Below are 13,809 nucleotides of genomic sequence, written 5' to 3'. Positions count from 1 at the left end.
AATATCATCCATGTCAAGTCAAAACAAAAAGGTCCTATCTGAAGGCACAAAACACTGCTAATCTAGATAGATCTCTAGGTTGGGGCATATATAACTGCATTTCTCTTGTATGTAAAGGAGCTTCACTCTCTCTACTTCACATAGATCACAGATGGTTGCTCAAACCAGGAAGTAGTACTTTTCCATTGTTCAGTGTTCCCATGTTGTACTGTTTACAAAAAGGCCATACAACGCATCAGTCATTGATATCAAGAGAATCTGGAGAACCTTCCTAGTTCAAAACAACTGTCAGCCACCCTTACTGCGCAGAGATGGCATGTTTTGAGGGCGTCTCACCTGGTTGAGATCCTGTCAACTGCAGGCAGTTGTCCAGGTGACGCCTACTCAACCCCCATTTCCTCTGCCCAGACCTTGGGCCTCTTTCATCCTGCTGTCTCCAATGCCATGAAGACGTGACTTGGCCCATTTTGCAAAAATTCCTCAGCCTTACTGTTTTCAAAACCATGCACTGTGTTTTGCTACAGGTGCTTAAAGAGGCTGAGTGTGTGTTTTTTTTTACCTCTCCGCCAAAAATAGCCTTATCCGTTTCCAATAAAATGTCTCCACACAAAAACAAGTTTTGGTACAGGGCACCAAAATATTACTATACATCACATGTTATAAGTTTCACTCTACCATTTTCTATTCATTAATTTTCCAGTTTTGTAAAGTGTATTGAAAGCAAAAACCTACATGGTCAGTTGTGATTTTGGATCCATTTACAGAATAAAAGGCCTATATAAAATACTTGTTTTGGATACCATACCAGCATTCACCCAACCTCTTTAGCTGCCTTTGTGTAAATGAAACCTGTTAATAGATAAACACATAAACAAGTGGTTCACACTGAGAGAAGTATCGAAGACCTCGTTTAATTTTCGAATTTGTTCCAACACTCAATCTGTTGAGCGTGTGAGGAAACCTAAAACCTTATGTTACGGTTTAGTTTCTTTGTCCTCTGCCTCAACCCTCAATGGGATCCGGCGTCTTAAGTAGCATGTACGAATTCAAAATACTTATGAATGACGCACAAATGTTTTGCACTGAAGATTCGCTTCGGTGGGAAGAAGTCAACACACATCGAAGATAAACCAATCCATAGGTCTCACAGGAGATTGGGATCTTCATTGTTTTCTTTTCAACAGATATAATCTGTGAAAAATGTTTTAGGCTTTTACCTTGTCCTGAACTAAAGTATTAAGAAAAGGATCACAATAAAATTAAATCCAAATGTATTTATGTTTATCAAACTAAATGGATTTATTGAAGTATTACAAGTTGGGTCTCTCCTGAAGGTATATATATCTACTAAGGGCATGTGTACAGTGAGCATGTTGTCACCAACCCAGAGAAATAAGTAGCATTGGCTTTCAGTGGGTTTTTTTTTAACACACAAAGACAAGCTAGCCTACTGTATCATATGATATTTTACGTAAAATGGAATCTGACATGTGGGATGGAGGAGTCACCTTGCGGTAGTGACAGTAGTTTTTGTGGCATCAGTCCAGAGTTACCTGATCGTGCTGACACAAGTACTCTTATGATTCAGAGGGCGCCTGGAAGAAAAACTGTTGATTGAGTGCAGGGGCCATGTATCACCTGTTTAAATGGCTCTTGAGACAAGCCAGAGCAGACTTTGCTGCACAAACAAGACTTCAAACCACCTGCATGAAAAGCCGCCATTCCTTGATACGGGTCAGTCACCTTAATGACGGCTCTGTTCGTATCTTAGCAAAATACTTGAACCAGCATAAGGTTGCAACACTAATTATCACCATCACTTTTCAAAGAAAAGGACAGCTGACAAACCAACAATAACATTTCATTGATGTAGAAGAAACAAAAATGTCAAATCCTTAATAGGAATGAAGAATACATTAATGTGAACCCTTAAAAGTGGTCCTGTTCTTTTGACCCACAGCAACACATTACATTAAGTTGGTCTTGTACCTAGTAGTGACATTGTTATTTTTACACAACAACACTGAATCAACATGTTGTAGATAGTATTTTTGTTTTGCATCGCAATGGCGTTGAGTGATTTCTGTAATTAGAGAAATATGCACAGTTCCTTATTGCAAACACTACTTCATTACTGTGCAATAACAAAAGTAGTAATGCTATTGTAGTAGATAGTGTTACAACACAAGTATAAACGCAATTGTATGTCATGTAAAGTGTTACACACCATTACAAAACAGCAGTATCATACTACCTTATATGTTCCAATCTCTGCAAGTATCACACACACACAGACTTATTTTTAGGTTATTTGCAATGACTCCATCTAGCGGACGTAAACCAAAGTGTATGTTCCCCCCTTTTGTCCCACCCAAGCCTTTGATTCGATTGGACGTATGATTTCCACAACTTCCTTTTCAGCTATCCCATTGGCTTACTGAATGTCACTTGCTTTTACGGAACAGAACAATAACATTCAGGGAAAATGGCTGATGATAGCGTTCCAGATATAACCAGATTTCAAATGTATTTATTTGGTGAGCACGTCTGCACTGCCAAGTTAAATTTTAGTTAACTGTTAGTAATAACAGACGTGTGTCTTTCGTTATGTAGCTAGCTAGCTATAGCTGTCCCAAACACACCATATGTATCTAGCTAGTTAACTTTAAGATAGGTAATGCGCTTCTCGCGCCAATTCAACAAACCGCTCTTTGTTTGCGTTCTAGCAAGCTAACAGGCTAACTAGATGAATTTGTTATCAATGATAATGTTATATTTCCGTTTTCAATTGTAGTACGCCAACAGCTATTTGCTTAGAGTTTGCTAACCTATGTGTTGTCAACTTAAGGTTGTACACTCAAATCGGACAAAAAGGAGTTCAAAGTTGAGGAGGACGATGATGCGGATCATCAGCTGTCACTCAAAGCAGTAAGATCATCACTATGCCAATTCTGAGCACGAGCTTGTGTTAGACGAGAGCAGCATTTCCCAAACACGGTGCACGTTTTTGCCCTAACACTACACAGCTGATTCAAATGATCAAAGCTTAATGGTTAGTTGATTATTTGAATCAGCTGTGTAGTGCTAGGACAAAAAGACTGAGTTTGAGAAACCCTGGACTAGAGAATATCATAACATTGTACTTGGCCAAAGGTTCATTATTTATTTTTAAAACAATAAAAAATGTCCTAACAAACGATACATGCATTAAAAAGGTCCATCAGAATTAGGTCTTGACAATTGACACATTTCAATTAAACTACACTGAGAGAGTTTCTGTAATTGGAATGTTTTTTATAATATTCTTCATCGAGTCCTTTTATTTGTACACTTTCTGCAGTATATTTATCTTTGCACCTGTTAGAGAAAAATGTAAGACATACAGTGACAACTTTTATTTTATGTCATTGCATATCCAGTCTATATTTCACCTGTTTCCTATTTTGTGTACCGCCACACCACAATACCAAGTTCACCACTGTCAATATTATAAATGTCAGCAAACGTGAATAATAATACAATGAATACAATATCTAGTCATAGTTTTTTGATGTGTATTTAAAGGAATAACATTTTAATCAACAATGTGTTTTCTTATACTTAGCTAACCTTTTCCTACCATTGAAAATGACTCAGTCCCTGTCCTCTAAATGGATATCATCATCGTAATGTGCTTTCAGTCACTCCCTTTTTGCCACCAAGCAGAGATGATGGTTGACAGAGAAATGTGGGAGACTGTATGTTGTTGGCGTGTTCCAAAGTGGCGAAACATACAGTATCATATCTGTGAAACAGCTGTGTGTGTGTTGGTGTTGCAGGTGTGCCTGGGTGCTGAGGCAGAGGATAAGTTTCACACGGTGGAGATCGAGGGCATCACATACGACGGAAAGACCACCAAAATTCCACTGGCTGTGCTGAAGCCGTCTGTGCTGCCCTCTGTGAGTGTTTTAGAATGATGAATCGCCATAGTTCTGTGCTGTTACTTACCTGAAGCTTCTTTTAACCCTGTCTGTTATTCCACTTTTATAATAGTGAAAAGCACTCAACTCCATTACCATGCAATTACTAAGCAATTACTAAAATAACGTGTTGTTACTGTAGTAATTACAGTGTTACTACGACAGAGGTCTACAAAGATGCTACAGGTATGCTTGGCCATGATCCAAGCCACAACACTGGGCTGGATGCAATGAAACACACAACCCATTTCCAGTGTATTGCACATGATTTTGCACACACTACATTGGTGGCTCTAGAGACAGCTACTTACGCTTGTGAATGACTCTGAAGCAGACCATGAGCGGCTATGTCTCCATGATGTCAGGCTTGTTGCTCCTAAAGTAATCCAGTTTCCACCTATTAAATGGAAAATATGACTGCCGCCCTGATCCAGAGATCCAGAGAACACTGTCACCATTACGTGATCTTTCGGGATTTAGGCTGGGTATCAGTATAATCAATTTTGTGACAACTGCTGATGTAAAAAGGGCTTTATAAAATACATTTGATTGATTGTCTCTGTTTATGACCTCCATTGTTTAAACATGCTTGGCTTGTCGCCTTCTGCAAAGCTCGGGCCAATGTTACAAGCTAGTGTGTATTTTGGTTTTGGTTCAGGGCTTGAAAACACTAGCTGTGAGTGGATAATTGTGTTATTTATGGAAGTTATCACTACCTGAAAATTTTTACAGTAGTTATTCTAACACATACATCTGTGTTTTGTTTGGTTGCTATCGCAACCAGAACAATGGCCTGGCAGTTTGGAATTCACATTCACAACTGTCTGGCAGCACCCACTTCTTTAATGTTTAGCAAGCAGATACATCTGAATAGATGTTTTGATTTTGATAAGATAATGTAGTAATAGATAATTTGATAAGACACCTTTGCTTGCAGGTGTGTGGGATCCTCCCTCCCTTCCGCAATTTGAATGTACATTCTGTAAAAAAAATAAAAATTGTGACGTTGAACATTTTTTGTTGATTCGACTTGCTTATTTTATTCCTAATTTTGGCAGATGAATTTAGGAGGGTTTGGGATCACCCCTCCAGTAACCTTCCGCCTCCAGTCTGGCTGTGGACCAGTGTACATCAGTGGACAGCATTTTATCAGTGAGTGACTTCATTTGCAGTCTGCTGATTTAGTTGTTTGTATACTCTCTTTGGGCTAGATATAAGGTGACATTTTGACATTACAAGACAGCAGCAGCAGCATTGAGATTAGGTGTAACCTAATCTCAATTTGTAGATGTGAAGGACTCTGATGACGAAGAAGAGGAAAACAGCTCGTCACCTGTGACGAGGCCGTCAAGTTTGACCTCAGGGAAGCGTCCAGCTCCGGTATGTTCCTCCTGCTGTTTACTTAGCTCATTATTGGATTGGATTCAACTGCATGCATTTAGGTCCAAAATGATTGGCACCCTTGATAAAGCCAAAACAGACTCAAAAATAAAGAATACAAATACTGAGCTATACAAATACTGTATTCTTAAAAATAACTATTGGAAATTATGTTATTTTATTCTAATTCTCTGAGATAGACAACAACTAATAATAAATAAATAAATTATAGGGGTCAAAATTATTGGCACCCTTGTTTTCAATACCTTTCAATACTTCACATTGCGAGGATAATGTCACTGAGCCTTTTTGTCAAATGTTTTATGAGATTGGAGAACATATTGGGAAAAACCGTAGAGCATTCCTCCACACAGAATCTTTCCAGATCCTTGATCAAGTTCATGATGCCGTTAACCTTAACAAGGGCCCCAGGACCATTGGAAGCAAAATAGCCCCATAACATCAAAGATCCACCACCATATTTTACAGTAGGTATGGGGTTCTGTTCTGCATATGCATCGTTCTTTCAATGCCAAATCCACCGATGATGTGCGTGGCCAAAGACACCGGTTCCAATCCAAGTGTCAATACCATTTAGCAAACTCCAGACATTTACGTCAAATCAATAAACTTTTTCGCATACACATGTTTAGCAGATAATATTGTGGGTGTAGCAAAATGCTTGTGTTCCTAGCTCCAACAGTGCAGTTGTCAGGTTTTGGCCAGGACTGTTCTTGTTTTTTGTCACTAGATGTCCCCATTGCACCTTTTTTGTACCTTTTGTTTTTCCCTTGCTCTAATTATTGTTTGCACCTGTATGTCGTTCCCTTGTTAGTATTTAATCCCTGTGTGTTCCTCAGTTCCTTGCTCAGTGTTTGTATGTTAGCACCCAGCCCCAGCCCAAGCCTTGTTGTGAACATATATTTTTCTCTTGTTGGATTTTCCAGAGGTTCTCTGGTTTTGTTCTTTTGTATTTTGGATTAGTCTTTTGAGGTTTGTTTTTCCCTTGCTGTTTTTACCACTTTGTGGATTTTCTTTGTATTTTGGAAGATATCTATTTTTTATTAAACCACCATCTCTAGTACTGCTGTGTCTGCCTCATCTTCTGGGTTCTGCCGATTTAGTGACTGTTTCTCGCACCGGGTCCTGACAGCAGTAGTATCTAACTATTCACAACAATACACACAAATCTAAAAGTAAAACAATGGAATTAAGACATTTAAAAAATATTAGGACGAGCAATGTCTGAGTCCGGAGTATAAATATATACAGTATATATGTGATGGGATGTATAGACATTATGGACAGTGTGGATAGGATATATAGTATATCTGTAGAATACATGGATATAATAGTATACAGCAATAGTTGAATAGGATGGACTTGACTAGAATACAGTATATAAATATGAAATGGGTAAAACAGTATGTAAACATTATTAAAGTGACCAGTGTTCCATGATTAAAGTGACCAGTGTTCCATGCCTGTGTACGTTGGGCAGCAGCCTCTATTGTGCAGAGATGAGTAACCGGGTGGTAGCCGGCTAGTGACAGTGACTAAGTTCAGGGCAGGGTACTGGGTGGAGGCTGGCTATTGATCCAATATGTTCTCCAATCTCAAAAAACATGTTAGAAAAAGGCTCAGTGCCGTTATCCTCGCAAGGTGAGGTATTGAAAGGTATTTTTTATACAGGGGTGCCGATAATTTTGAATACTATCTTTTTGAGAGAAAAAATATTACTTTTTGAACCAAATCTCTTTAACTGAGCAATTGTATAAAAAAATATAATTTCCCAATTTTTTGGAGCTTACAATAATAGCTCAGTATTTGTATTCTTTATTTTGTGGTCTTTTTTTGCTAATCTTTATCAAGGGTGCCAATAATTTTTGTCCTGACGGTACATACCATATTCCTCAGCAGGTCTTATTTATTACCAAAAGTTAGAAAATATTGTATCCCTTTGCAGAAGAAACTGAAAATGGAGTCAAATGATGATGATGATAGCGATGAAGATGACGACGATGATGAGTATGAATCTTCTTTTTTGTATTTTAGGTTTGTTGGTGTGTGTCTTGCGTCATGTGTCTTTGTTGGACTACCATTCGATGACGTGACGTACATTTTCGTGTTCTATTCTTTTGTAGTGATGATGACGACGACGACGATAGTGATGAAGATGAGAGTGATGTGAAAGTACAGAAGGTCCCAGTCAAACCAACCATAAAGTAAGCCCTTTTATTCTCTGTTCAACTAAAAACATGACACTGGGCATAGATGATGTATCAGATATGTCCACTAGGTGTCATGCTAGACAAGGACTTGTCCATGTAGCAGAGCATGCCAATAGACCACGTTCACATAGGCAGCCCATTTCTGATATTTTTCCCACTAATTGGTCTTTAACCAATCACATCAGGTCTTTTCATATCAGATCTTTTTCAGGGCTGATCTGATTGGTCAAAAGACAAATTGGGCTGACTGTCTAAACGCAGCCTTAGATCCAAAAAGTCCTATTATATTGATATTTTGCAGACGAGAGCAACTTACAGTAGTGAGGGCATACATTTTTTTGCCGGTCCCCCATGGGAATCGAACCCACAACCCTGGTGTTGTAAGCGCCATGTTCTACCAACTGAGCCACACGGGACCATCTTAGAAAGTTAGGATTGTGACATATTGTAGGCATATTATATTTTATATATATTTTATTGTCTAACATCAGGTCTTATTTGTGTTGTGAATATCAGTGTCAAATACAATTTTGTAAATGTTTCATAGTTATTGCATGTTCTGTAAACTAGACATGTTTTTAGCTCTTTCATTTCTGCACCCGTTGACCTGCGGCCATTTTGCTCGAGACGGAGCGGAGGAAACTTTTTCATCTTGTTCCCTCTTGTACCCATCTGTTTTTTCGAGACTAAAGCACAGGGTCTGCCGGGTTTAATGATGGGATTTCTCCTCTGTAATCTACCTGAGCACTCTGTGTTTCACCAGCACTGTGCAGAGCGAGACACATACTATCGCAGTAAAGACAACTCGACAAACACAGCCTACAAGTCTAGGCATTGGGAATTCCTATTTCCTCCACCCCCCACCCCCTCTCCTCGATAAGGCACCTAGGCCTACATGTCCTGTCCCTCAGTCCTCCCACCTTTCTCTTTCGTTGCTCTGTTTATCCTCTCTTTCTGTCTGATACCCCCTTCTCTTGTTCAACAGTCCGTCATTGCACCTGGCCTTTGTCTTTGAACAGTGTGCGTGTTCGCGTGTGCCTGTGTGTGTGTGTGTGTGTATCATTGTGTGCGTGTGTCTGTTTGTGATTTTAAAGGCAGCGTCCAAGTCTTAACTGTGCCAGACCGCGAGAGATCAAAGCGGGGCAGATGCACATACCTGCGACATGAGCACTGATTCTAGCCCCAGAGCCAGACGACAGCTGAGCATTTCGGTCACCTGTTGATTTATTCTGCTACACACACAGCTCCTCTCCTTCATTCATTATTTATTTGTATTTTCTTCTACTTCCTCTTATTTTCTTTGCTCTCTGTCTCTTTGTCATGCTCATACTGTATTATAGTGATGAGCAGTGGCAGCATGGATATTAATATGCTTCCTGGGTTGAAACACAGAGGACAGAGAGCATACTAATTGCCCTCCTTTACTCCCCAACGACCTCCTTTACTGATCTGACTAAAGTAGTGTACAGACAGACGGACAGTGAGATAAATGCTGTTCAAACTGAAAAGTATTAAAAGTGCTATGGTCTATTTTGACAAAAGCAATACTTTTCTGCAGTGTCAACATGTCCTTCCAAATGAAATGATTACTGTAATTGGATTTTCGATTGTGTATAGTGCTTCCTGCATCTCTCCCAACTAATGCTGTTGTCTCTCAGAGCCCGGAGCCTTTGGGGCAGAAGCCTAAAAGTGTGACATTGGTGCAGAATGGCTCACCAGGGAATCAAGGGGGACCATTGGCTAAACCTCAAACCAAGGTAGGTAAACTTTTACACCTGTTTAGGCCTCTTTAGGCCAACATGAAGCCAGAGTAATTACGCACATCAAAATGAACCACTGTTGACTGCTCCCAAAAGTGGTATTTTCATTTGCCAGATAAATCGTAGAGTTTTCAATCTATGGGAAAAGGTAAGGTGATTCCAAAATAGGCCTAGAGCTGAGGAGGCAATGAGAGTTTCCAAGGAGTTGTTTGTGGTTAGGCAATCCTAAAGCAGACAGTTTAAGGGGGCATTTGTGGTCTGGGCTTCAAAACAAACTCCTGGAAAACACATGTTCTCTGCCAGCCAGTTTAGAAAGAAGATTCTTAAGGTCGGCGTTATGCTGCTGAACATGAAAAATTGCAGACATCTTTCGCCATATAGGAGTAATGTGATGTGATGTGTAGCGAACAGACGCATCAGCTGTTTCCTTCCATGAAATTGTTCATGCTGGACAATGTAGAAAACCCTGCGTGCACTAGAGACATTTCTGTTGCCAGTCTTGTAACAAGAGACTAGATTACATTTTAAAATGTAAATTAAGCTTATTAAAACCTGTACATTTTCATAGTAGTTACATTTGAATGTTCATGTCAAGACAAATATTTATAAGACTTGTCTGCTTATAAGACCACTGTCCCAGAGGTACTTGCCAGACTCTCAGCAAGCTGCATGGAATCAAAGCACAGCAAAGAATGTGATGAATCCAAGTAGCAATTAGCTCTAGACCGGTACTTCATTTCTCAGGTGGAATGTCTTGGACGACAGCCTTACAAACCCAAGGATTGAACTCTCTCTGTGTTAAACAAACACATCTGACCCCTGAACACGTTTCCCAGGACAGGGTTTAAGACCACGACCCCTCGGCCTGACCTACCGTTTTGGGTTGAAGACCACTTTGATGCTAAAATGTCCCTCCCCCCACCTCCCACCTTTGCAACCTTCTCATTTTCCACCCGTCCTTAAGAATGCCCTAATCAGCCCCCACCCCCGTAGCCCCCCAAATGACTCTAGCTTGATTTGAAACATTACCAGTGACCTGTCATTTCTCTCTTGTATTGACATAACATATGCTAGCCTTTGATGAGCATTAATCAAGAAAGAAGTTAACCATGTGAGAACCTCTTATTTCATTTTTTCAGAACTTCATAGCAGTGTCTCAAAAAGTCAAAATCTCCTTTTCTCTCAAACAATATGTAAGGTAAAACGCCTAAAACACTTCCTGTCATGACAAGAAATTATCAAAATCCTCCTAGAACATTGTTTCGGACTGAAAACTGTACCCTTTGTGTGTGATGTCAGACGCTAATGCATAATGAGGTGAGACCTGCTATGCTAATCACCCGAGGCATTGCGTAGCCCTCAGGGAAGCGTGCGGTGTGTGGTAGAGCACGCTGGCTAATCTATTTAATTCTGTAATGGCCGCTGTTCAGCACGTTACGACAGCCGTTGTTAAAGTGCTAGCGGGGATTAACCAGCAGGCTAACCACTGAAACCTGCCAGTTTAACTCCCCAGTCCCACCCCACCTAATCCTAACCCCGACCCCCCATCCCTCAGCCACCGCTCCCTCCCTCCCCCCCTCTCAAACAGCCTCCTCACACCCCTCGCTTCCTGTACACACCTTCTCCCAATTGCTCTCATTACGGGTGTTTGATGTCTGGGGCAGCAGGCAGGTTGCTCCCAGATGCCCCTGAGGTTGGAGGAAGCAGGCGTTTTCTTAGTGCAGGTGACTGGTCATTAGGGTGGCTCGTCAGATCCTTTGCCAGTGCCTCTCTCACCATATTTCTAAACTCTTTGCCGCGTCATCTACGTTTTTTGATGGAGCGAAATGGGTCGATATGACTGCCGTTCAAGTTTGTCGGTCTGAATTCTATAGTCAGTAGTGTGTTAGTACTTTTTGATTGATGGAAGTGGAAGCAGGCTGCCTGTTCTGTGATGATGCCTCCGAGCCTGCGCCACGGTTGTAAAGCTGTAAGATGCTCTGCCTGGGATCCTCCTTGGAATACGTAAATCTTCACTATTGGCAAAAGACGGACACTCAGTTCAATGTGTACTAGTGGGGTTAACCTTAACATTAAGAAAAATCCCTAACCAAATGTTTTATTTTATGTTTTCACAAAAACAATTATCACAGTGCAGTTAGCACAAAACCTATAATATTCTGTGTTATAGCCTAACTGGACAATAGGCTATAAAGGCCTGGGGAAAGTTGTGTGAAGTTAGCCGTCTAGTGAGGCTGAACATCTCCGCTGTTTTGGTGCCCTGGCTACCACGCTGTGAACAGCATGAAGCGAACCCATGCACGTGCACCGATCCTGTGTGTGACTCTCACACAGTGTTGCATCTCGCTCATCTCATCAATATCCTATCCTATCCATTAATAGTAGGCCCTGCTTTACTGACGTTGCGAGACATTGAAAGCTAAGAAATTGCGAGATATACAGTTGAAGTCGGAAGTTTACATACACTTACAGTATGCTGGAGTCATTAAAACTTGTTTTTCAACCACTCCACAAATTTCTTGTTAACAAACTATAGTTTTGGCAAGTCGGTTAGGACTTCTACTTTGTGCATGACAAGCAATTTTTCCAACAATTGTTTACAGACAGATTATTTAACTTATAATTCACTGTATCACAATTCCAGTGGATCAGAAGTTTACATACACTAACTTGACTGTGCCTTTAAACAGCTTGGAAAATTCCAGAAAATGATGTCATGGCTTTAGAAGCTTCTGATAGGCTAATTGACATCATTTGAGTCAATTGGAGGTGTACCTGTGGATGTATTTCAAGGCCCACCTTCAAACTCAGTGCATCTTTGCTTGACATCATGGGAAAATCAAAAGGAATCAGCCAAGACCTCAGAAACAAATATTGTAGACCTCCACAAGTCTGGTTCATCCTTGGGAGCAATTTCCAAATGCCTGAAGGTACCATGTTCATCTGTACAAACAATAGTACGCAAGTATAAACACCATGGGACCATGCAGCTGTCATATCGCTCAGGAAGGAGACGCGTTCTGTCTCCTAGAGATGAACGTACTTTGGTGTGAAAAGTGCAAATCAATCCCAGAACAACAGCAAAGGATCTTGTGAAGATGCTGGAGGTAATGGGCGCAAAAGTATCTATATCCACAATAAAACGAGTCCTATATCGACATAACCTGAAAGGCCGCTCAGCAAGGAAGAAGAAGAAAAAAGTAAGACTACGGTTTGCAACTGCACATGGGGACAAAGATTGTACTTTTTGGAGACATGTCCTCTGGTCTGATGAAACAAAAATAGAACTGTTTGGCCATAATGACCATCGTTATGTTTGGAGGAAAAAGGGTGAGGCTTGCAAGCTGAAGAACACCATCCCAACCGTGAAGGACGGGGGTGGCAGCATCATGTTGTGGGGGGTGCTTTGCTGCAGGAGGGACTGGTGCACTTCACAAAATCAGTCAGGAAGCTGAAGCTTGGTCGCAAATGGGTCTTCCAAATGGACAATGACCCCAAACGTACTTCCAAAGTTGTGGCAAAATGGCTTATGGACAACAAAGTAAGGTATTGGAGTGGCCATCACAAAACCCTGACCTCAATCCCATAGAAAATTTGTGGGCAGAACTGAAAAAGCGTGTGCGAGCAAGGAGGCCTACAAACCTGACTCAGTTACACCATCTCTGTCAGAAGGAATGGGCCAAAATTCACCCAACTTATTGTGGGAAGCTTGTGGAAGGCTACCCGAAATGTTTGACCCAAGTTAAACAATTTAACGGCAATGCTACCAAATACTAATTGAGTGTATGTAAACTTCTGACCCACTGGGAATATGATGAAAGAAATAAAAGCTGAAATGAATCGTTCTCTCTACTATTATTCTGACATTTCACATTCTTAAAATAAAGTGGTGATCCTAACTGACCTAAGGCAGGGAATTTTTTACTAGGATTAAATATCAGGAATTGTGAAAAACTGAGTTTATATGTGTTTAGCCAAGGTGTATGTAAATTCTGACTTCAAATGTAACATTCCATTGCGAGATACAGCTTTGGATTGCCGAATAAACTGTTACAGACCTATATCCATCCTGCCCTGCCTTTCTAAAATCTTCGAAAGCCAAGTTAACAAATAGATCACCGAACATTTCGAATCCCACCATACCTTCTCCACTATGCAATCTGGTTTCCGAGCTGGTCATGGGTGCGCCTCAGCCACTCTCAAGGTCCTAAATGATATCATAACCTCCATCGATAAAAGACAGTACTGTGCAGCCGTCTTCATCGACCTGGCCATGGCTTTCGACTCTGTCAATCACCGTATTCTTATCGGCAGACTCAACAGCCTTGGTTTCTCAAATGACTGCCTCGCCTGGTTCACTAACTACTTCTCAGATAGAGTTGACTGTGTCAAATCGGAGGGCCAGTTGTCCGGACCTCTGGCAGTCTCTATGGGGACGCCACAGGGTTCAATTCTCGGGCTGACTCTTTTCTCTGTATA

At 40.8% G+C, this 13,809-nt stretch overlaps 1 protein-coding gene across 2 annotated transcripts in view; it reads left to right on the top strand.

Moving 5' to 3' along the window:
• The first annotated feature begins 2,463 nt into the window (after positions 1-2,463).
• Positions 2,464-13,809, top strand: part of LOC139581151 (fibroblast growth factor 18-like) — a 60,504-nt gene continuing 49,158 nt past the window's right edge. The window contains exons 1-8 of one of the 2 annotated variants that reach the window (XR_011676154.1): positions 2,464-2,537; positions 2,849-2,928; positions 3,819-3,938; positions 5,018-5,111; positions 5,248-5,339; positions 7,306-7,367; positions 7,484-7,564; positions 9,229-9,327. Coding sequence is in view for 1 of the 2 variants with exons in the window: in XM_071410614.1 (XP_071266715.1) it covers positions 2,486-2,537; positions 2,849-2,928; positions 3,819-3,938; positions 5,018-5,111; positions 5,248-5,534 (633 nt within the window). In the remaining variant the exon portion in view is untranslated. Of the gene's footprint in view, positions 2,538-2,848; positions 2,929-3,818; positions 3,939-5,017; positions 5,112-5,247; positions 5,638-7,305; positions 7,368-7,483; positions 7,565-9,228; positions 9,328-13,809 lie in introns of those variants that run through there. The other variant, XM_071410614.1, reaches the window with a different exon arrangement.

This window comes from Salvelinus alpinus, chromosome 7 (genome assembly GCF_045679555.1).
Source record: "Salvelinus alpinus chromosome 7, SLU_Salpinus.1, whole genome shotgun sequence".
NCBI classification, from domain to species: Eukaryota; Metazoa; Chordata; class Actinopteri; order Salmoniformes; family Salmonidae; genus Salvelinus; species Salvelinus alpinus.
This window is presented reverse-complemented; position numbering and strand designations above follow the sequence as displayed.